The sequence below is a fragment of the Galeopterus variegatus genome, unplaced genomic scaffold (genome assembly GCF_000696425.1).
Source record: "Galeopterus variegatus unplaced genomic scaffold, G_variegatus-3.0.2 Scaffold2010, whole genome shotgun sequence".
NCBI lineage: Eukaryota > Metazoa > Chordata > Mammalia > Dermoptera > Cynocephalidae > Galeopterus > Galeopterus variegatus.
The window spans coordinates 179,520-198,749 of NW_007728121.1; the positions used below are offsets into that span (position 1 = coordinate 179,520).

Consider the following 19,230-nt stretch of genomic DNA (forward strand, 5'->3'; position numbering starts at 1 on the left):
TAATTTATAGAGAACTCTGCATGGTATAGTCACACATTCCAATACTAAATGAATAATAGCTATATGGAAATATTTCCAAAACATAATTTTGGATAAAACAAAGCAAGATGAAAAAGTTACATGTTGTATACACATTTATATAATGTTTATATATAATGCTATAATATAATAATAATTTAGTAAATACAATATATATTTAATACTATTTATATGATGTTTACAAACATGCTAGCCAATACACAATATTTTTTATGAATAAATATATTTGTACAAAATTTTAAAAAATGTGATAATGATAAAGAAAACATCTAAGAGATTAGTTACATCTGGATGGAGAGAGAGGGGAGGTTTAGGGCCTCCAAGTATTTCAGTTGGCCTTATTTCTTAAAAAAAAAAAAAAAAAAAAAAAAAAAAAAAAAAAAAAAAAAAAAAAAAAAAAAAAAAAAAAAAAAAAAAAAAAAAAAAAAAAAAAAAAAAAAAAAAAAAAAAAAAGTGAAGCCAAAATGGCAAAAGCTAGGTGGCAGCAACATGGGAGTTTATGCTCTTCTGTATGCTTAAATGTTTTATGAAAAGAACTATGCACATGTTAGCTGTTAGTGCCATTGCTAAGGCATGATTCTCCAACCTTCTGAGGGGATGTGGACCTAGGTATATGAGAAATCAGAATGAGTTGAGATCACCATTCCAAGTCCTAAAGGCATTCAGTAGCTAAGGACAACATCACCCTGCAGTCCCCAGCCACATGCTTTGGGCTCATGGTGGTGGGATATATTCCATAACATGGCTTCAGGCTCTCATCACTATGAGTTACTGCTAATAAGTAAATGAGGCTGTATAGACCTCCAGTGGGAGATCTGGTAGCTGCAGGTCCCAAGTAAAAGCAGAGCAGAGGACAGAGACTGAGCATGATTTCAGAAAACACTGTGTGCCCAGGAAGCTCCTAGGAGAACTCAGGCTTCGAGCTTAGAACCAGCAGGTATGCTGCTTCTAGACTCACTGCAGCAAAGAATGGGTATCTAGCCAGAAGTTGAAGCTAAAAAGAGAAGAAGAGTACTGTAGAGTCAAGAGAGAGAAGGGTGTGGTGGGGAGAGGCTCATCTCTGGCCTGAAGGTTTCTATGAAGATTTCTGAGCTGGGTAATGCACCTTCTGTGTCAATATTTGCCCATTTGTGTGCACGCTCACCTTCGTCAGAGCCTCACACCTTCCATGAGGGTGTCATGGTACCACTGAAGAAGATTATCCTGAGACAGTGTCATGGATGACTTATAAGGAGGTTATATTAGTCCGTTTCTGTTGCTTATAACAAAATACTCGTAACTGGGTGGTTTATAAAGAAAGCAAAATTTATTACTTACAGTTTATGAGCCTGGGAAGTCCAAAGTCCATCTGGTGGTGGTGACAGTGACCCAGGGGTCTCACATTGCAAGATGGTGGAAGCAGAGAGAGCAGAGAGAGAGAGAGAGAGACTCTACTCTTCTTTCAAAGCCCTCAAAACCATGCCCCTTAAACCATTTTTAACTCATTCACTACTGCACAGTCTTGCAATCCAATCCCCTCTTCAATTACTGTAATAGAATTCCCAACCTCTTAATAGTCACAGTGGGGGCTAAGTTTCTAATACATAAAATTTGGGGGACACAATTCAAGCTTCAGTGAGTTTTGGAGAGAGATAATTTAATCCACTACAAAGGTATAAAGGGGGAAAGAGATGCATCCCAAGGTCATTGGCAAAAAAGAGGACTGCTGGCCTCTTGGGTGTGACAGATCTGTTTTGAAATTCAGAGCCTATTAGGGGAAGGAAGGATAGGAAAAAATCCTGAAGCCATTTGTTATGGTATGTTAATTATATCTCAGTGCAGCTGATTTTTTTTTTTTTTTTTTTTTTTTTTTTTTTTTTTTTTCCGTGTTTGGCAACGGATCCCAACCCCCAGTGTTGCTCCCGTACCGGACCGGGGACCGGCAACGGGATCACAAGCCTCGGTGTTGCTCCCGCGCCTTGCTCAGCCAGTGAGCGGGAACCGGTCTGTACGTGGGATCCGAACCCTCGGACGGGAGCGCCACCGCGCTTCCCAAGCGGCGCACTATCCAGTGCGCCACCGGGCCGGCCCAAGTGCAGCTGTTTTTAAAAGAACCTGGGAGAGGGGATGTGAAACCTCCTCTATCACGCAGTGACTGAAGGGCCCTGCGTCTGGGGAGCGGCCACCTGTCGCTTGCAGGGCTCTGCATAGCCCCTCAGCTCAGCCCTTCTTCTGTGTTCTTGCCCACAGAAGAGTTCCAGGCCCTGCTAAAAAGGCTGCCCGATGACCGGTTCCTGAACTCCACAGCCATCTCCCAGTTCTGGATCATGGACTCCAGCCTCCAGCACCGCTACCAGCAGCTGGGAGCCAGCCTGAATGTGCTGTTCAAGAAGACCCATCGGATCGTCCGCCGCCTCTTCAACCTGTGCAAGCGCTGCCAGCGGCAGCCTCGCTTCCGCCTGCCCAAGGAGAGGTGAGCACCCGCGCCAGAGCCAAGCTCAGCACCCCACAGCTGCTGAGCCAAGGAGGACCCTCTGTCCATCACAAAAGACCTGGGAATAGGGACCCACACGTGGCTTTGATTCCATTACTTGACCTCCTCACGCATCATTCTCAATTGTGAGTTGTGTCTGAAGTGAGAAAGAAAAAAAGAAGAGAGGCTGATTTTCCTCTTATCTCAATAGTAGATTCAAATGCTATTCTAAAATACTCCAATTCTCACTTCCTTATTTCCATTTTAATAAGTCTTTTAGGAAAAACACAGGTGGAGTTAAAGCTCATGCACCAATTGCACATGATGAGAAATACACACATTGGATTGTTTCAAGCAAGTGACTCTGCTCTGAGTCACAGGAGGAAAGAAAGCTGAGACCCTGTGCCCTTGGGGACGGAGAGGGACTGTATCATCACAGGCATTCATCATTCATCCACTCATCCACTTGTTTACTCCACAATTTTTAAGTCCATATTGCATGCCCTTTTATTAAGCTATAGGGGATATTTGTGAATTGGAAAGGTTTAAGAAACATACAGAAACATAAAAACTAGAAAATTATAACTATGCAATGGCCACTTAAATTCATGGTGGTAGAAAAATCAAAGAATCTGGAGGCCAAGGCTGGAGAGGAACGCCTCCTTGGAAAAGGAAGTCTTGGCCAGATTGTGCAGGAAGAGATGGAAATGGTCTGGTACACACAGTATTCCTGGCCAGGGGAGCTGCCTTCACAGCAACCCAGAGGTGTGGTTCTAACTGAGGCACAGGTAAGAAGGAAAGCATTAGTGGAGAAAACAGTTTGAACAAGGGTTTTTGAGAGGTTTTTTATTTTATTTTATTTTTTTCAACAAATAATTATTAAATGCCTATCCGGCACCAGAAACAATCCTCATTTCTGAGTATATGTTGGTCAATAATACAGTGTCCCTGCTCTCATGACATTCACAGCAAAGCATCCTATAAAAGGAAACAATAATTTTAGATACTGACAATTACAGTGGATTAAATAAAAACAGGTTGATGTGATAGAGTGACTGGACTGACTCTTTTGAAAGGGACATCAGGAAAGGCCTCTTTCAGGAGGTAACATGAAAGCTGAAATCAAACTTCAAGGACAGTCAGCCATAGGAAATTCCTACTTGTTGTAGACGAGGGATAGAATTAGAGGAAATAGAAAGGACAGAGACCTTGAAGTGGGAGTGAAACTGGCAAGAAGTCGGAATCTTATTTAGAAGACTGAAAACCTAGGTTTGGTACAGAAGATGCTAAAGATCCTATCTAGGCTTTTGAATAAGGGGACAAGGTAGTACTTGGGAGAGATGAGCCTGGCTGCTGCCAGCACAAGCTTGATGGCAAATATTTCTGGGGCTGAATGATCAGATGCAGAGCTCCAGGCTTTACTCAATCAGTTCAAAGTGGAGCAGCAGGGTTTCCGTCATTCAGAGAACATGGGGTTTTTATCTTCCTCAATTCATTTCCCACCCATTAGTCAATATCCTGCTACCCTCAGGGAGGATGGCAGTATGTGGCCTCCTTTGACTCTTGCTTCATTTTTATCTCCCCTCCCCAAGGTCCTTGTCCTACTGGTGGAACCGAATCCAGTCCCTCCTCTACTGTGGAGAAAGCACCTTCCCTGGCACCTTCCTGGAACAGAGCCACAGCTGCACCTGCCCCTATGACCAATCTTCCTGCCAGGGCCCCATCCCATGTGCCTTGGGCGAAGGGCCTGCATGTGCCTACTGTGCTCAGGACAACAGCACGCGATGTGGGAGCTGCAACCCGGGCTACGTGCTGGCCCAGGGGCTATGCCGGCCGGAGGTGGCCGAATCCCTGGAGAACTTTCTCGGGTTGGAGACAGACCTGCAGGACCTAGAGCTGAAGTACCTGCTGCAGAAGCGGGATGGCCGCATCGAGGTACACTCCATTTTCATCAGCAACGACATGCGTCTGGGCAGCTGGTTTGACCCTTCCTGGAGGAAGCGCATGCTGCTTACCCTGAAGAGCAACAAGTACAAGCCGGGGCTGGTGCACGTGATGTTGGCCTTGTCCTTGCAGATCTGCCTCACCAAGAACAGCACCCTGGAGCCTGTCATGGCCATCTACGTCAACCCTTTTGGGGGCAGCCACTCTGAGAGCTGGTTCATGCCCGTGAATGAGGGTGACTTCCCTGACTGGGAAAGGACTAACGTGGATGCAGCTGCCCAGTGCCAAAACTGGACTATCACCTTGGGGAACAGGTGGAAGACCTTCTTTGAGACAGTCCATGTTTACCTACGGAGCCGAATCAAGTCCCTGGATGACAGCTCCAATGAGACAATCTACTACGAGCCCCTGGAGATGACTGACCCCTCCAAGAATTTGGGCTACATGAAAATCAACACTTTGCAGGTCTTTGGCTACAGCCTGCCCTTTGACCCAGATGCTATCCGGGACTTAATTCTCCAGTTGGACTACCCGTATACTCAAGGTTCCCAGGACTCCGCCCTCTTGCAGCTCATCGAGCTTAGGGACCGGGTGAACCAGCTTTCTCCACCTGGCAAAGTCCGGCTTGACCTTTTCTCCTGCTTGCTTCGGCATCGGCTCAAGCTGGCCAACAACGAGGTGGGCAGGATCCAGTCCTCCCTGAGGGCTTTCAATTCTAAACTGCCAAACCCCGTGGAGTATGAGACAGGCAAACTGTGTAGCTAATGGGGTCCTACTCCAGCACTGGCCAGGGAGGGGATCCCCAAATCCAGGGTGCAAAGATAATCCAAGGCCTCACCTCAGTGCCAACAGGGTGCTCCCATGAGACTTTCAGCACCCAGCAGATGGGACCTCGAGGCTTGGACTGGAGCAGGCAGGAGAGAGAGAAAGAGCCACTGCACACAGGCACACACACGTACACACACACACACACACTCACACGGGGAGGCTACAACCAGCAGCCTTGGATCTGTGAAGTTGGTGCTTTCCAAAATGAATGCAGTTGTAGGAGAGGAGCCCAGGAAGAGATTAAGAAAAAGAACCAGCTGAACCATGAAACGGACCAACGAAAATCGTTAAAAAGTGATTCTTGTCATTCAAGAAAGCAAGAGGGGACAAAGAGGGGAGGGGTGGGAGCTCTTCCTCCCCCTCTGTGGAGGCACTTTTGTATTCTTTTTAACCAGATTTCTTAAAATGTTGTTTCGTGAATCCCTACATCAGTTCTTACTTTTTGTAAGCTGCCTCCCCGTGCCCTCCCACAAGCTGACTGCTCCCCTAGGAAACTTGGCAAGAGCCAGCGACAGGAGCAAACTCTGCAGGCGGCATCCCTGCTCCCTCCCCGCCTCTCCTGCTCTCCAACCCCACGTTTCCTTCCTTGGCCTCCCCAGCTTCAGGGCTCTGGCTCCTCCCACGTTCCCCTCGTGCTCCATCCAGACCCCTCCTTCCGACGACAGCGCTCCTTCTGTCCCAGAAAGCAGCTCTGTTGAGTTAGAGACATTGTATAGGGAAATGTTCTTTTTCTAAAACAAAACAAAACAAAAATATTTATTTTGTGATTGTTTTCCTTGTCAATCTGCTCCAGTCACATGAACATCTGAGTAAAAATTTACCTGGTTTAATATATTTTTTTAAAGGCGTTTTTTAGGGGGGGAAATGAGAGAGAAAAGAGGAAAAAAAAGTATCATTCCCTAGGCTGCCTGGATTTTTGTTTAATTGCTGTTCGTGTGACACAGGGGTGTCTGTGGATGGGGGATGTTGCTGTGGGGGAGGCTGAGTGATCCGTGTGTGCACACGTGAATGCACACCTGTGTTGACTGGAGTGTGAGGGGGTGTTTGTGTTGGGGCGTGTGTGAGAGAGAGACTCAGTGAGCAGTGAGATGAAATCTCCCAGAGAGCCCACCACACCCTCACCCTCTTTTCTCCAGGCGTGGCTACAAGCAGGATTTCCCACTGTCAAGAGTGGTTTGCAAGTTCTCGCTCACAAGGGGAACTGCAGCCTTTGAGCTCGAGCAAGCACCTGCTCCACAGGGCTCTTCTTTGCCTGAGCTGCTGTGGACATGAGGAGACTTCATACTCTGCATCTTAGGGTGTGGGATCATACTTTGAGGAAATTGGGAAAGATGCAGACGCGACCTTGTTTACCTCCTCCATGCTGTCTGATTGCCACTTTCCCAACCTAAAAAGCAGCTTTGACATATACCACACGGAACAATGCATCTTTCTCTCCTTCGTGCCTCCCGCAGGTGGTACAAGAATCACTTCACTGCGGATCTTTTGAAGAACCACTTCTCTGTCTACACTACACGTTTTCCAAGTACAATGTGTAGGCACGACAACCCCATTTTATTCAGGAGAAAGTCATCACAGAAACACTAAGTATCTCATTCCCTACCTGTGGTACCTGTCAGTTGGCATGAAATAAAAATGGGAGACATCAAGAAAATATTCATGTCTATCTGCCCAGGAGCCTTCTGTTTATTGTTGCCTAGAGAAGTGTCTGCATTCTATGTAATCATGGCATCGTCTTTCAACCTACAAGGACCTGAAATCCTGGGTAGATAAGCAGCCTGAAGCATGTGTTTCTTCCCAGTCCCCTGCAGGCTTCTAGGATAGAAATACAGTGATGGGATGATCTAAAGGTGAGTTCAGATATTAGCTGTTTATTTCTAGTTCAAGTCACTGCTCGCTTTGGGGAGCATGTCTCAAGCTCCTTGCCTGTGGGAGATGGAACCAGCAGATGAAATCTTCAGCAGTGGGAGTGTTGAGATGTACCAGAGGAGGGTGCTTTTGGTGGAAAGGGAGTTGCAAATGGTGGCAGGGCTTTGAATCCTCGCAGTGATGGGGTTTGAGAGGTGTAAGGCAGATACTAGAGTCGGATTTTAGCACTCCAAATGTGCATGTCTACATGCTCTAGGAGTGGGTGGACAGGGACTCTCACTAATGGATTAAAGGCACACCTTTAAGGTAGCAAATTGTCAACTGCCATGCACAGTCATATTCCGAGTGTGGGGAAGACAGTAACTGAGAATGTCTCGTGTACAGTCAGAGTTAGCAGTGAGGATCCTCAATAGCGTGACTGTGATTGCCCCAGTGGGAACTGTCACTACGGGAGAGCTCACGTCCCAGCTGGGCCAGTCCTACAGTCGTGCTGACGGGTGGGAAACCTTAGCCATCTGTCTCTGAATCAGAGACCACAATGGGGGAAGCACATAGATGCGACCTTGTTTATTAGTAAGGATGCTGCATCTCCTCGTATCAGGGATAAGAGCTATCTAAGGAGAACTACAGAACAATGGTGTGATATATTATGATATTAGGAATATATACATCCAGTTACAGAGGTTCCCATTTCTTGCCTGCTTGAAGGTTTAAACCATGAACCTGACTGTATAAACTCCATCTGAAAGTGCTGCTACACATTGGTAATCATATAGGTGTGCCCTTTGGATCCCAGATGCAAGTACCATATTGATACAAGGCCTGAAAACATTATTAATTACAAGAGTAGAAATGTTTATATTTGACCTACTCATCTGTTATCTGTGACAGATATCTGGCTCATTTCTTCAGGGACACTGATGGAGTGCTTGGTGAAGAAGAGCTGGGGTCAGAGCAGCAGACCAAGGACTTTGCTTCTAGAACACAGGTGGAAGAAGAAGGGGAGTACGGATGAGCAGGATCCCTTAAAAGGCTCTTTAAGGTTCGAAATCATGAGTTCAGCATAGTTTCTCAGAAAGCTAGGCTGAGAAATGCCATGATAAGAAAACATGGTCCCCAGCTGAAACTGTTGCCTTTAAAGTCTATAATAATCAAAAGATGTGTACCACCTATTCATTGACACAGTTACAAATAAAGAATTGTTATTAATTAGTACTGGATTGTCAATGTTGGTGAACTCATTGTGGAATTAAGAGCCGAATCACAATTCACTTCCAACCATGCATTAGATAATAACAATCGGGAACTCAAGTCTTAATTGTAACACCAAAGAACTAATACATCAAATGCTAATCTGCCCTAATGCTTGAGACTAATACCTTTAATACTAAATAACATATTTAATACTGGCTGCTAATAATATAATGCTATGCTTTGCAAGCATACTCATGCATCCACAGCCAAAATCATAAATGAGAATCACTTCCAATACTGGTTATCACAAATAGTTCAGATCCCAGTTCTTGGTTTCTTTTCAAAAATATGAAAATAGTGGTAATGATGGCAGAACTTCCTTGTGGGTAGATGGAATATGCTGCCAACATGGTGTCCTGCCCAAAGTATGACCTCCAAAGTCTGTCATTTCATCGGGTATGTCTGTTCCCTTGCATTTCAGAGAGGTCTTTCTTTGCCATTATATTCTGCATGAAAACTAAAATACCCTTAGGAAGAAATAAATCGTATAAGTTAAACCAATGGCAAAAGTGGAGAATTAGATTTTGGGAGTTGGAAGGTTTTTAGAGGTCATCCAGTCTAATCTACTCATCTCTGAAATGAGGAAAAAGAGGTTAAAAGACTTGAGAGGCTGAAGAAATGGTCCAACATTGTTTCTATAAGCAGAGCTAGAAATTGCAGTCTCATCAGGTTCCTTCTCTACTCCTCTTTGCCAGTAAATGACATCTGAGTTCTGAGGGATGACAGTGACCCAGTTCAGGACTTGAGAGTGTGGAATGGAGGAAGGAAGAGAATTTTCCGGGAAGGAGAAGCCTACTAAGAGTTGGGAGTGTGGCCACATCTTTCCCTGTGATTGGCTCTAGGAAACACAATCAGCTACTAAGATAAGTGAAAGAGAAAGATGGAAGTTTCTCCCCTGAGAAGCTTTAAGCAGAGCAGACATTTACATCGAGGCTGGAGATGGAGTATTCAACTTGCTGGTTTCCTGATGACCCTATCAGCTCAATATTTTTTGATTGCAACATCCTGCCTCCAATTTCTTGGTATTTTCTATAAACCACCAACCAGAAAATTTAAATATCATTACAAATCTGATACTTTCTGCAAAACACCTTCCTTGTGAAGGCTAGAGGTACCAGCAGCATCCAAAGGCCTTGGGCTGTGTAGTCACTGTGCTATTTAGGACCACGGCCAAGAGGAATAATGAGGTGTGGTGCTCTGCTGGATGCTAAAAGTCCTTGCTCCTTCCAGCAGCAGAGCACAGAGAATAAGAACCAGGGGGTCACCTCACCCAAACACAAGACTGTGGCCTGCACCCCTTGCATGCCTTCTTTCTCTCCAGAACATACATCAGGCATGTTAAGGAGGAGGATATGTTGGAAACTTTTGGTAGTCTGATGGCACTAGACACACACATTTTTTCTCATTCTGGTTCTGCCACCAGCCAGCAATGTAACTCTGGGCAAGTCTCTCCACTTCTCTGGGTCCCAATTTGCTCTCCTATGAAAGAGGGAGTTGGATTTCCTACCTAGGTACTGAGGGTCCTTCTAACATTATCCTTTCATGGTGTTAAAAGCAGTGTGGCACAGGAGACTGCGTAGACCATAAAATTAGGCAGACCTGGATTTGCATGTTGGATCTATACGTACAATTTAAGTGACCTTAATTCTTGATTTGTCCCTTTATCCATAACCCAACTTCTTCATCCCTACCTCCCTAAAATTTTTCTTTCCTTTCTCTTTTTGAACATTCACCTCTCTGTATACTTTTGCTCTGTACTCTCCAACTTCCAGAATACCTGTATCTCTTCAGTTCCATAAAACTCAAATCTCCCTCCCTCGTTTAAATGCTAGGCATGAGCCTAGGTGCATGACATTCAAAACTCTATGAAACATGTTTCTGGACCCTGAAGAACTGTAAAATATGATGGGAGGTGGGGAGGGGGAACATGAACAAATTGGAGTGGTGCCTTCTCTAGTAGAGATGTACAAAGCATTGATGGAGCACAGAAAGAGAACAAATCACTTCCTGGGAGAAACTCTGATGACATGTGCTCCAAACCTTCTAGTAACTATGGGAGCAATGCCCCAGGTCTCCAGATGTTTTACATCTGAGTAGGGGGAAAGACCTAACATAAAATGTGTGCATCCCTTTTCAGACAGCAGAGAAAAACAATGACAGCTACAGAGCCCTCTTGAAGGCACGTGCTCTGTCTGCTTGGTGCCTGTATTTCTGACTCCCAAGCACCATGTCAGCACCTTGTTATTCAGGATGTCCATGGGAGATCTTTTTGGGAAATGAGATACCCCCATGCCTCGGGGGTGCAGTGTTGTAAAACCAGTGCTTTCCTGACTTTCATTCACCTGCAGATTCTGATTCACTAGGTCTGTGGTGGGCCCCATATTTTGCATTTCTAACAAGCTCCCAAGCGATGCTGACGTTGCTAGTCCATAGACCACACTTTAAGGCACAAGCTCTTAGAGAGTATAACTATTATCTTCCTGCTGTACTTAAGACTCTGAAACAGGAGCCTCCCAGGAACTGCAGAGCCTAAGAAACCAAAGGGTCTATCATGTCTGGCTCCGAGGTGGGAAACTCACTTATGAAAATCTTGGTGCTCCACTCACCTTGAATTTCTCAACAAATTAGAAGCCAAATGTCTGACCTATATATGTCAATGGGGTAAGTAAAGGGAGGCAAGGGAAAAGAAAGCAGACAATGAAATAAAAGTTCTGAGGGCTCTAAGCTGGCTTGCTTGTGAGTGTGTTTACAGCTAAGAAGCTCCATGGACTGGCTGAATCGTGCTGACTGAGGAAAGGTCTTTTCCCCCAAGCCTATCAGAGCGAATCTGTTCAGAAGTGGGACAGGGCATACCTGTCACTCCACAGAAACATACATCAGATGAGATGATTAAATCTACACCAGCAACATGCAAGTACCCAGAGGTCCCAGACTTTAGACTACAGAAGTGCCATGCACCCCGTAGACACCTCATCTAAGACATGAAATGAATTATTTTTGTTTTCAGTTCTGTCCTTCTCTCCTTCAACCTGTGCAATTATCACCCTTGCATCACGAATAAAAACAACTGCCAGAATTTCTATAGGGTCATTCTTCCAAGAATCTCAGAACTTGGAAGAATGAATCAATCAAAATTATTTATTGAGCATTTGCAGCTAGCAGCTGTGGGAAATAAAACAAATATAGATTTAGTATGCAGATTTTAATTCGAAGGGTTTGGAGATGACTTAGAAAATGGAACTTGCAGGGGAAGCTCTGCAGCTAAGTGAAAGCAGAAGCTGGAGTTAGTGTGCTTTCTGGAGTCAGGCTGTCTTGGTTCAATCTCATCTCTGTCGCTTACGAGATATGAGGAGCTAGGTGTGTCATTTAATCTTTCAGCCTAAGTGTACACATCTGTAAAAGAAGGGCTATAACAGTGTGTATCTCATAGGGTGTGGTGATGGTCAGATAAAATACAGGCTCATAGTACATTCTCAGTGAGTGTGGGTTGTTTGTATTGTGTTAGATAGTTTCTACATTTGAGGAAAAGGGAAGGGTAGGGAAGAAAAGGAAATACTCATGTTACTTACCTGTAGAAGCAAACTTCCTCCTGGAACAAAGAGGAGTTTATCATCTGGGACCTTACACAAGGGTCGCTGGGTAATACAATGGAAAAGGCGTTCAAATACAGTTTGTGAAAGACACAGATAAGCCATTCAAATAGGTATTTCTTATACAGACCTTCTATAAAAGCAGAGAATATAATATTACAACATAATTCATTACTGAAATGCCTGTGCCTAGCTAGGTCATGTAGCCCCGGAACATTGTTCTGATGATGTAACTTATTACATTGATAGAGCTTGGAGTATCTAAGAGAATGGCTAGTTAACATGCCCATTAGACTGTCTCTTTCAAATAGCCCATCTTACGTGCACTCTTAGCAAGTACCAGTTCGCAATCAAGTGCTGGTTGAATTCTTTGATGGGGAACCAGAGTGCAGTATTGCCATAAGGCTTTTAGTACAGACATGAGAGAGGCCGAGTTTATGTTCCAGTTATATTAGAAGTATAAGGCATAGATAGGTAGAAAGGTTAGGAAAATATTCTAAGCAGAGGGAGAAGCATATGTCTACACACATATTCATAGACCCAATGGTAATTCAACTTAATGTTCATTTTCCATACCCAGCCTCCTGGACCAGTGCCCTTCATGTTACTCTTCTTTCTAAAATAAGTTTTATTGACTTAAAGTGTATGATTCAATAGCTTTTTAATTATAAAGTTGTGCATAGATCTAATTCCAGAACATTTACATCACCCAAGAAAGACGCCCTGTACCCCTTAGCAATCACTGCCCATTTCTCTCCAACTCCCAACCTCTGGCAAACTCTAATCTGTTTTCTGTCTCTATGGATTTGCCTATGCTGAACATTTTGTATAAATGGGATCATATAATACGTGGCCTTTTGTGTCTGGTTTTTTCACTTAGCATAATGTTTTCAAGATTCATCCACATAGGAGTATGTATCAGAATCTCATTCCATTTTACGGCTGAATAATGTTCCATTAAATGTATAGAGCACATCTTTATTCGTTCATCAAATTATGGATATTTGGTTGTTTCTGCCTTTTGCCTATTATAAATAATGCTGCTATGAACATTTGTGCACGTGCATTTGTGTGGATGTATGTTTTCAGTTCTCTTGGGTATATACCTAAAATGGAACTGCTGGGTACCATGGTAACTCTATGTTTAACGTTTCGAGGAACCATTAGCCTGTTTTCCAAAGCAGCTGAACCATATTACATTCCCACCAGTACATCCTTTTCAACATATGTTATTATCTATCTTTTGATTATAGCCATCCTAGTGAGCATGAAGCGATATCCCATTGTGACTTTTGTTTGTATTTCCTTAACAATAAACAATGTTGAGCATTTTTTCATATGCTCATTGGCCATTTGTATAACTTCTTTGGAGAAATGTCTATTCGAATCCTTTGCCCATTTTTAAAATGGGTTACTTATCTTTTTATTATTAGTTGTAAGAGTTTTTTATATTTCTGCAATTAAGTTCTTTATCAGATATATAATTTACAAATATTTTCCCCCATTACGTGAATTGTATTTTCACTTTCTTGATAATGCCCTTTGGAACACAAATGTTTTAAATATTGATGCAGTCCAATTTATCTGTTTTTACTTTGGTTGCTTATGCTTTTGGTGTCATATCTAAAAAAGCATTGTCAAATCCAAGATTACTAAGATTTATGGCTAAGTTTTCTTCCAAGGGTTTTATAGTTTTAGTTCTTAGTTTTAGGCCTCTGATCCACTTTGGGTTAATTTTTGTATATGGTATAAGATAGGGGTCCAATTTCATTATTTTGCATGTGGATATACAATTGTCCCAGCACCATTTGCTGAAGCGATTTTCTTCCTTTGTGGAACTTGTCTTGGCGCATGTGTCAAAATCAATTGACCCTTCGAAATCCTCTGAGGTGACAGATATGCTAAATATCCTGAAGTGGTCTTTGCATACTGTGTAAATGTATGCAAATATCACATTGTACTCTGTAAATATACACAGTTTTCATGGGTCACTTAAAAAATAAATTAAAAAAAAAATTCAGAGATAGAAGTAGATTAGAGAGTACCAGAAACTGGGGAAAAAGAATAATAAGTTATTTCTTAAGGGGTACCGAGTTTATGTCTAGGATGATGAAAAAGTTTCGGAAATAGATAGAGGTAGTGGTTACACAGCATTGTGAATGTGACTAATCCCATGCAATTGTATATTTAAAAATGCTTAAAATGGCAATCCTTATGTTATATATTGTATTAGTCAGGGTTCTCCAGAGAGACAGAACCAATAGGATATGTTATAATTATATGAGAGGGATCTATTAGGGAAATTAGCCCACAGGATCCGAACCCGTGGCCTTGGTGTTATCAGCACCACACTCTCCCAAGTGAGCCATGGGCCAACCCTATTTTTTTTAGCACTTCTTTATTTTCTGTAACTATAATGTGCTCCAGACTCATGTATATTTCCTGCCCAGTCCTAGAAACAGCCATTTCACCAAGGAGCCCTTTTAATAGAGAAATGGTATTAGAAACCAAAGTCTGGGTGCCAGGTGTGCTTGTTGCTACTGGGATGTTGTTTCTTTTAGGCCACCTCAGCTGACAGAGCAAAGAAATATATTTTTATTTTATTTTCATTTATTTATTTTTAAAAGATGACTGCTGTATTAGTCAGGGTTCTCCAGAGAGACAGAATCAATAGGATATGTTATGATTATATGAGAGGGATTTATTAAGGGACTTAGCTCACGTGGCTATGAAGAAAAGTCCCACGATAGGCTGTCTATAAACTGGATGCCGGTAGCGTGGCTCAGTCCAAGTCCGAAGGTGTCTATAAACTGGATGCCGGTAGCGTGGCTCAGTCCAAGTCCAAAGGCCTCAGAACCAGGGAGGCTGATGGTATCCTTGGTGTAAGTTCTGGAACCCAAAAACTGAAGAGTCTCAAGCTCTGATGTCCATGGACAGGAGAGAAGAGTGTATCCCAGCTCCAGCAGATTGAGAGAGCGAGCTTCATCTCTTTTCTCTTTTGTTCTCTCCAGACCCCCAGTGGATTAGATGGTTCCCACCCACACAGAGGGTGGGTCTTTCACACCCAGACTCTCATACTAATCTCTGCTGGAAACACCCTATGGACACACCTGAGAAGATTGCTTTACCAGGTTTCTGAGCATTCCTTCATCTAACCAAGTTGACATCTGGAATTAACCTTCACAACCGGTAAGGGGATCTTAACCTTTGACTTGGTGTTGTCAGCACCACGCTCTCCAAATTGAGATAACCAACCATCCCTATACAGGGATCTGAACCCATGGCCTTGGTGTTATCAGCACCACACTCTCCTAAGTGAGCCACAGGCCAGCCCAAGAAATATATTTTTATATGTACAGGTTTATTAACCTGTGTATATATAAAAATATTTCTATATGAACTATATCTACTAGATGAAACATGGTTCCTTACCACATAGATCATTCTGTATGGTACAGATGATAGATCATTGTAAATGATCTATGTAAATTCCTACTCCAACAGTAAAAAAACCTCTCTCACACCATCCATTTACTTGTTTAGTTCCAGTATGTGTGTATAGCAGTATAGTAACCCCCCACTCCTTATTTGTGGAGGATATGTTCCAAAACCCTTAGTGGATACCTGAAACTGGATAGCACTGAACCCTATATATACTATGTTTTTTTTCTATAGATACATACCTATGATAAATTTTGTTTACAAATTAGGCACAATAAGAGATTAACAGCAGTAAAAGAGAACAATTATAACAATATACTATAATAGAAGTTATGTGAATGTAGTCTCTCTCTTTCAAAACATTCATCCTTCTTGTTGACCACAGTAACTGAAACTGAGGAAAGAGAAACCATGGATGAGGGGGACAACTGTATCCAAATCGGTAACTTGTATCTTAATGGGAAACAACTTTATTAACTAGAGTGCTTATGTGCAGTTTCTTTCTGCTTTTTGTCTTACAGACTCCAGTCATTTCCGAAGTTTCTTAGGTCAGCATTTTCCCACTGCCACTTCAGTGAGTTATTTCACACATCTGTAATATAGTTAGATTCTCTTGTCCCAGTCTGAATTCTTTCCTGGGATCCCCCAATCTCCTAAATTATTTTTTTTGCAGCTGGCCAATATGGGGAACTGAACCCTTGACCTTGGTGTTACAGGGCCGTTAAATGATTTCTTTTTAATTCACATACATTAAGATTCACTCTTTGTGCTGTAAAGTTCTATGGTTTGACAAATGCATAATGTCATATGTCTGCCATTATAGTATCATACAGAAGAGTTTCAATGCCCTAAAAATACTCTGTACTTCACCTATTCATCCCTTTCCTCTTTCCTCAAACTGCTGGCAACCACTGATGTTTTTACTGTCTCTAATATAGTTTTCGCCTTTTCCAAAATGTCATATTGTTGGAATCATACTGCATATGGCCTTTTCAGACTGCCTTCTTTCACTTAGCAATATGAGGATACTTTAAAAAGTACATGGTGGGGCCGGCCCGTGGCTCACTCGGGAGAGTGCGATGCTGGTAACACCAAGGCCATGGGTTCGCATCCTATATAGGGATGGCCAGTTGGCTCACTGGCTGAGCGTGGTGTTGATGACACCAAGCTAAGGGTTGAGATCTCCTTACCGGTCCTTTAAAAAAAAAAAAAAAAAAAAAAGTTCATGGTGGGCTGGCCAGTCACCTCAGTTGGTTAGAGCACCCCCTTGTAACACTGAGATTAAAGGTTTGGATCCACATATTGGCCAACTGCTAAAAACCAAAAATTTTTTTAAAAGTTTGTGGAAAACCAATTAAGAGATAATATGAATCTTTCCATGAACAACTTTTTTTTTTTTTGGCAGCTGGCTGGCAAGGGCTTTCCATGAACTTTTTGAAGTGCCCTTGTACTTGTAGGTTCTTCCATGGCTTTCTGTGGCTTGATAGCTCATTTCTTTTTATTGATGAATAATATTACATTGCATGGGTGTATCACGGTTTTAGCTAATTTTTAGTTGCTTTCTAATACATTGTATGGCTCTATTTAACTCATTTTCTATGATAACACGTAGGCTATTTTTCTTTATTTTTTCCTTGGTGCCCCTTCCTGAGGAGGAGCCTATATACTTCCCGCTCCATGTCACATGACCAAGCCTGACATCTTTTAGCCAATAAAATTTGAAGACATTTCAAGAGCTATCACATGTATCTACCTTCTCCTTCACCATGTGACTGGCATGTCCTAGATGGGGCTGCTCCTTTAGCTGGGTCTAAGAGTGAAGACCTCTTAGAGATGAGTAATGTAAAATAAAAAAGAAAACTCCTTTTAAACCAGAGTTTTTGTGGTTCGTTGTTATGTGCATAACAAAAGCAAAAGCTGACAAATAAATCCCCAGCCCTCACTTTTCAAATGCCATCTCCCCTCATCTTAGCTTTTCTTCTTCTTCTTTTGCAAATCTGTGTCTATTGTTCATTCAGTAAGGGTTAACGTTGAAAGGATTCCTGTCTCAATTTAATATCTTGTTTTTTGCCTTTGGATTGTCTGTTCCATGTTCATGACAACCTTTGCTAAATTCTAAATCTGTGCTTATTATTTTGGGGGTACATGAGGGTGAGTAATGAATTCTTTAGACTGCCCAATATAGTAGCTACTACTCACATGTGGCAATTTAAATTATTTAAAATTAAATAAAATTAAAAATCCAGTTCCTTATACCACTAGTCATATTTCAAGTGTTCAGTAGCCATATGTGGCTACCATATTGGACAACACAAATACACATTTCCATCATTGTAGAAAAGTCTATTGAACGGTGCTGCCTTAGAGAATTTGTTGACAGCTATATATGAACATTTGACAAACATGCACAGTTTCTGTGAAGCTACGTGAACCTCAGGGTAATTCCCATGCTCTAGTTAGTATGCCTTACCTTGCTTTGGGTTCAGTATCTGACACTGAAGTAACTGAAAAAACTGTAATTCTATCAAATTCTTTTTTTTTTTGTCTTTTTTACTGACCGGTAACGGGATCGCAACCCTCGGTGTTGCGCCCGCCCTGCGCTCAGCCAGTGAGCGGGAACCGGTCTCCACATGGGATCTGAATCCTCGGCGGGAGTGCCACTTTGCTCCCAAGCGGCGCACTCTCCAGTGCGCCACCGGGCCAGCCCCTCAAATTCTGATTGTCCTGAACTTTGGGTCCTAGACCCATTGATCCATGTAATTGCTAGAGTGAACAAGATAGAAACACCCCCTCAAGACTGAGGAAGGAACATAAGAATGGGGGAAATTGTAACATCAGGATCCCCCCATATTTGATCATATTTGATCCTTTTCCCCTAGGGCTGGAGCAAGCCTCAGCCGTGGAGGAAGTTTGCAAGGTGAACTTGCTGGCTGAATACCCAGAAGTAGGAGTATGTTTGTCTAGCAAAATATAAGATAAGCATAAAGGCCAACTTAGCATGCATTTCTCCGAGTTCCCTCTTTTTGCATGTTTATTTAATATTTTGAACCTTGGTAACTGGTAGGATGACATTATTTACATAAATGTAAAGCTGTTTGCCAGTTAGCCTGGAGTTACAGACTTGCTATGAGGCACGACTATCCAGACCCTGAGATACCAAGGAAGACATCAATAAAGCTATACTGATTCCGCCCCAAAGCAAATCAAAATCCTACAGGACCCTGAGATAACCTCAAGGATGAAAAAAGAAACCAGATGGAGCCTTGGTGAGATTTGGCACCTGGCCTCTTACTCGGAGCTCCCACAATTCACGTCCTCCTCCCTTCCGATTTTCACTTCCCACTTCTTACCCCATGAAAGCCCTCAGTTAACTTGAGAATATGAGATGGGTTAGCCTACCATCTCCTCAAGTTACTGGGGTTCCTTAATAAAGCTGCCTTCCCTTTTTACCAGCATTTGACTTTCGGGTTGTTTGGGGAGGGTCTATCAGACTTGGGTTTGGTAACATAATGTCAAGCAGCAATGGTAGGAAAAAAGCCAGTCTTTAGAAGTATGACTCAGTGCCTTTGGCCCAGGAACACTACATCTTAAGAGCAGCTATTGTAAATACAAGGTGTCAAGGCAAATACATTAAGAGGAAAGAGGCTGCCTCTATCCTTTCTTATTCACACTGAGGAACCAAGTGTGCGTGTATGAGGGGCGGGGGCAAGGAGGTGGCATTTTCCAGTGAAATATTAACGTAAAAATAGCACCAGCAATAGTTTATGCCTAGTATCCCTCAAATGCTTGAATTCATTCTTTAATCTTTGCAAG

At 42.7% G+C, this 19,230-nt stretch overlaps 1 protein-coding gene and 1 long non-coding RNA gene across 3 annotated transcripts in view; both read left to right on the plus strand.

Annotated features, from left to right (window-relative positions):
* The window catches only part of BRINP2 (bone morphogenetic protein/retinoic acid inducible neural-specific 2), a 108,935-nt gene extending 102,838 nt beyond the window's left edge, over positions 1 to 6,097 (plus strand). For both annotated transcript variants that reach the window (XM_008580058.1, XM_008580060.1), the window contains exons 7-8: positions 2,269 to 2,491; positions 4,084 to 6,097. In XM_008580058.1, coding sequence (XP_008578280.1) covers positions 2,269 to 2,491; positions 4,084 to 5,200 — 1,340 coding nt within the window. In that variant the 3' untranslated portion in view covers positions 5,201 to 6,097. The remainder of the gene's footprint in view (positions 1 to 2,268; positions 2,492 to 4,083) is intronic.
* An 82-nt stretch (positions 6,098 to 6,179) lies between these two features.
* LOC103596432 lies at positions 6,180 to 8,347 on the plus strand. Its single transcript, XR_551044.1, has 2 exons — positions 6,180 to 7,113; positions 8,045 to 8,347. It is a non-coding gene; the product is annotated as an uncharacterized LOC103596432 (long non-coding RNA).
* The last annotated feature ends 10,883 nt before the right edge of the window (positions 8,348 to 19,230 follow it).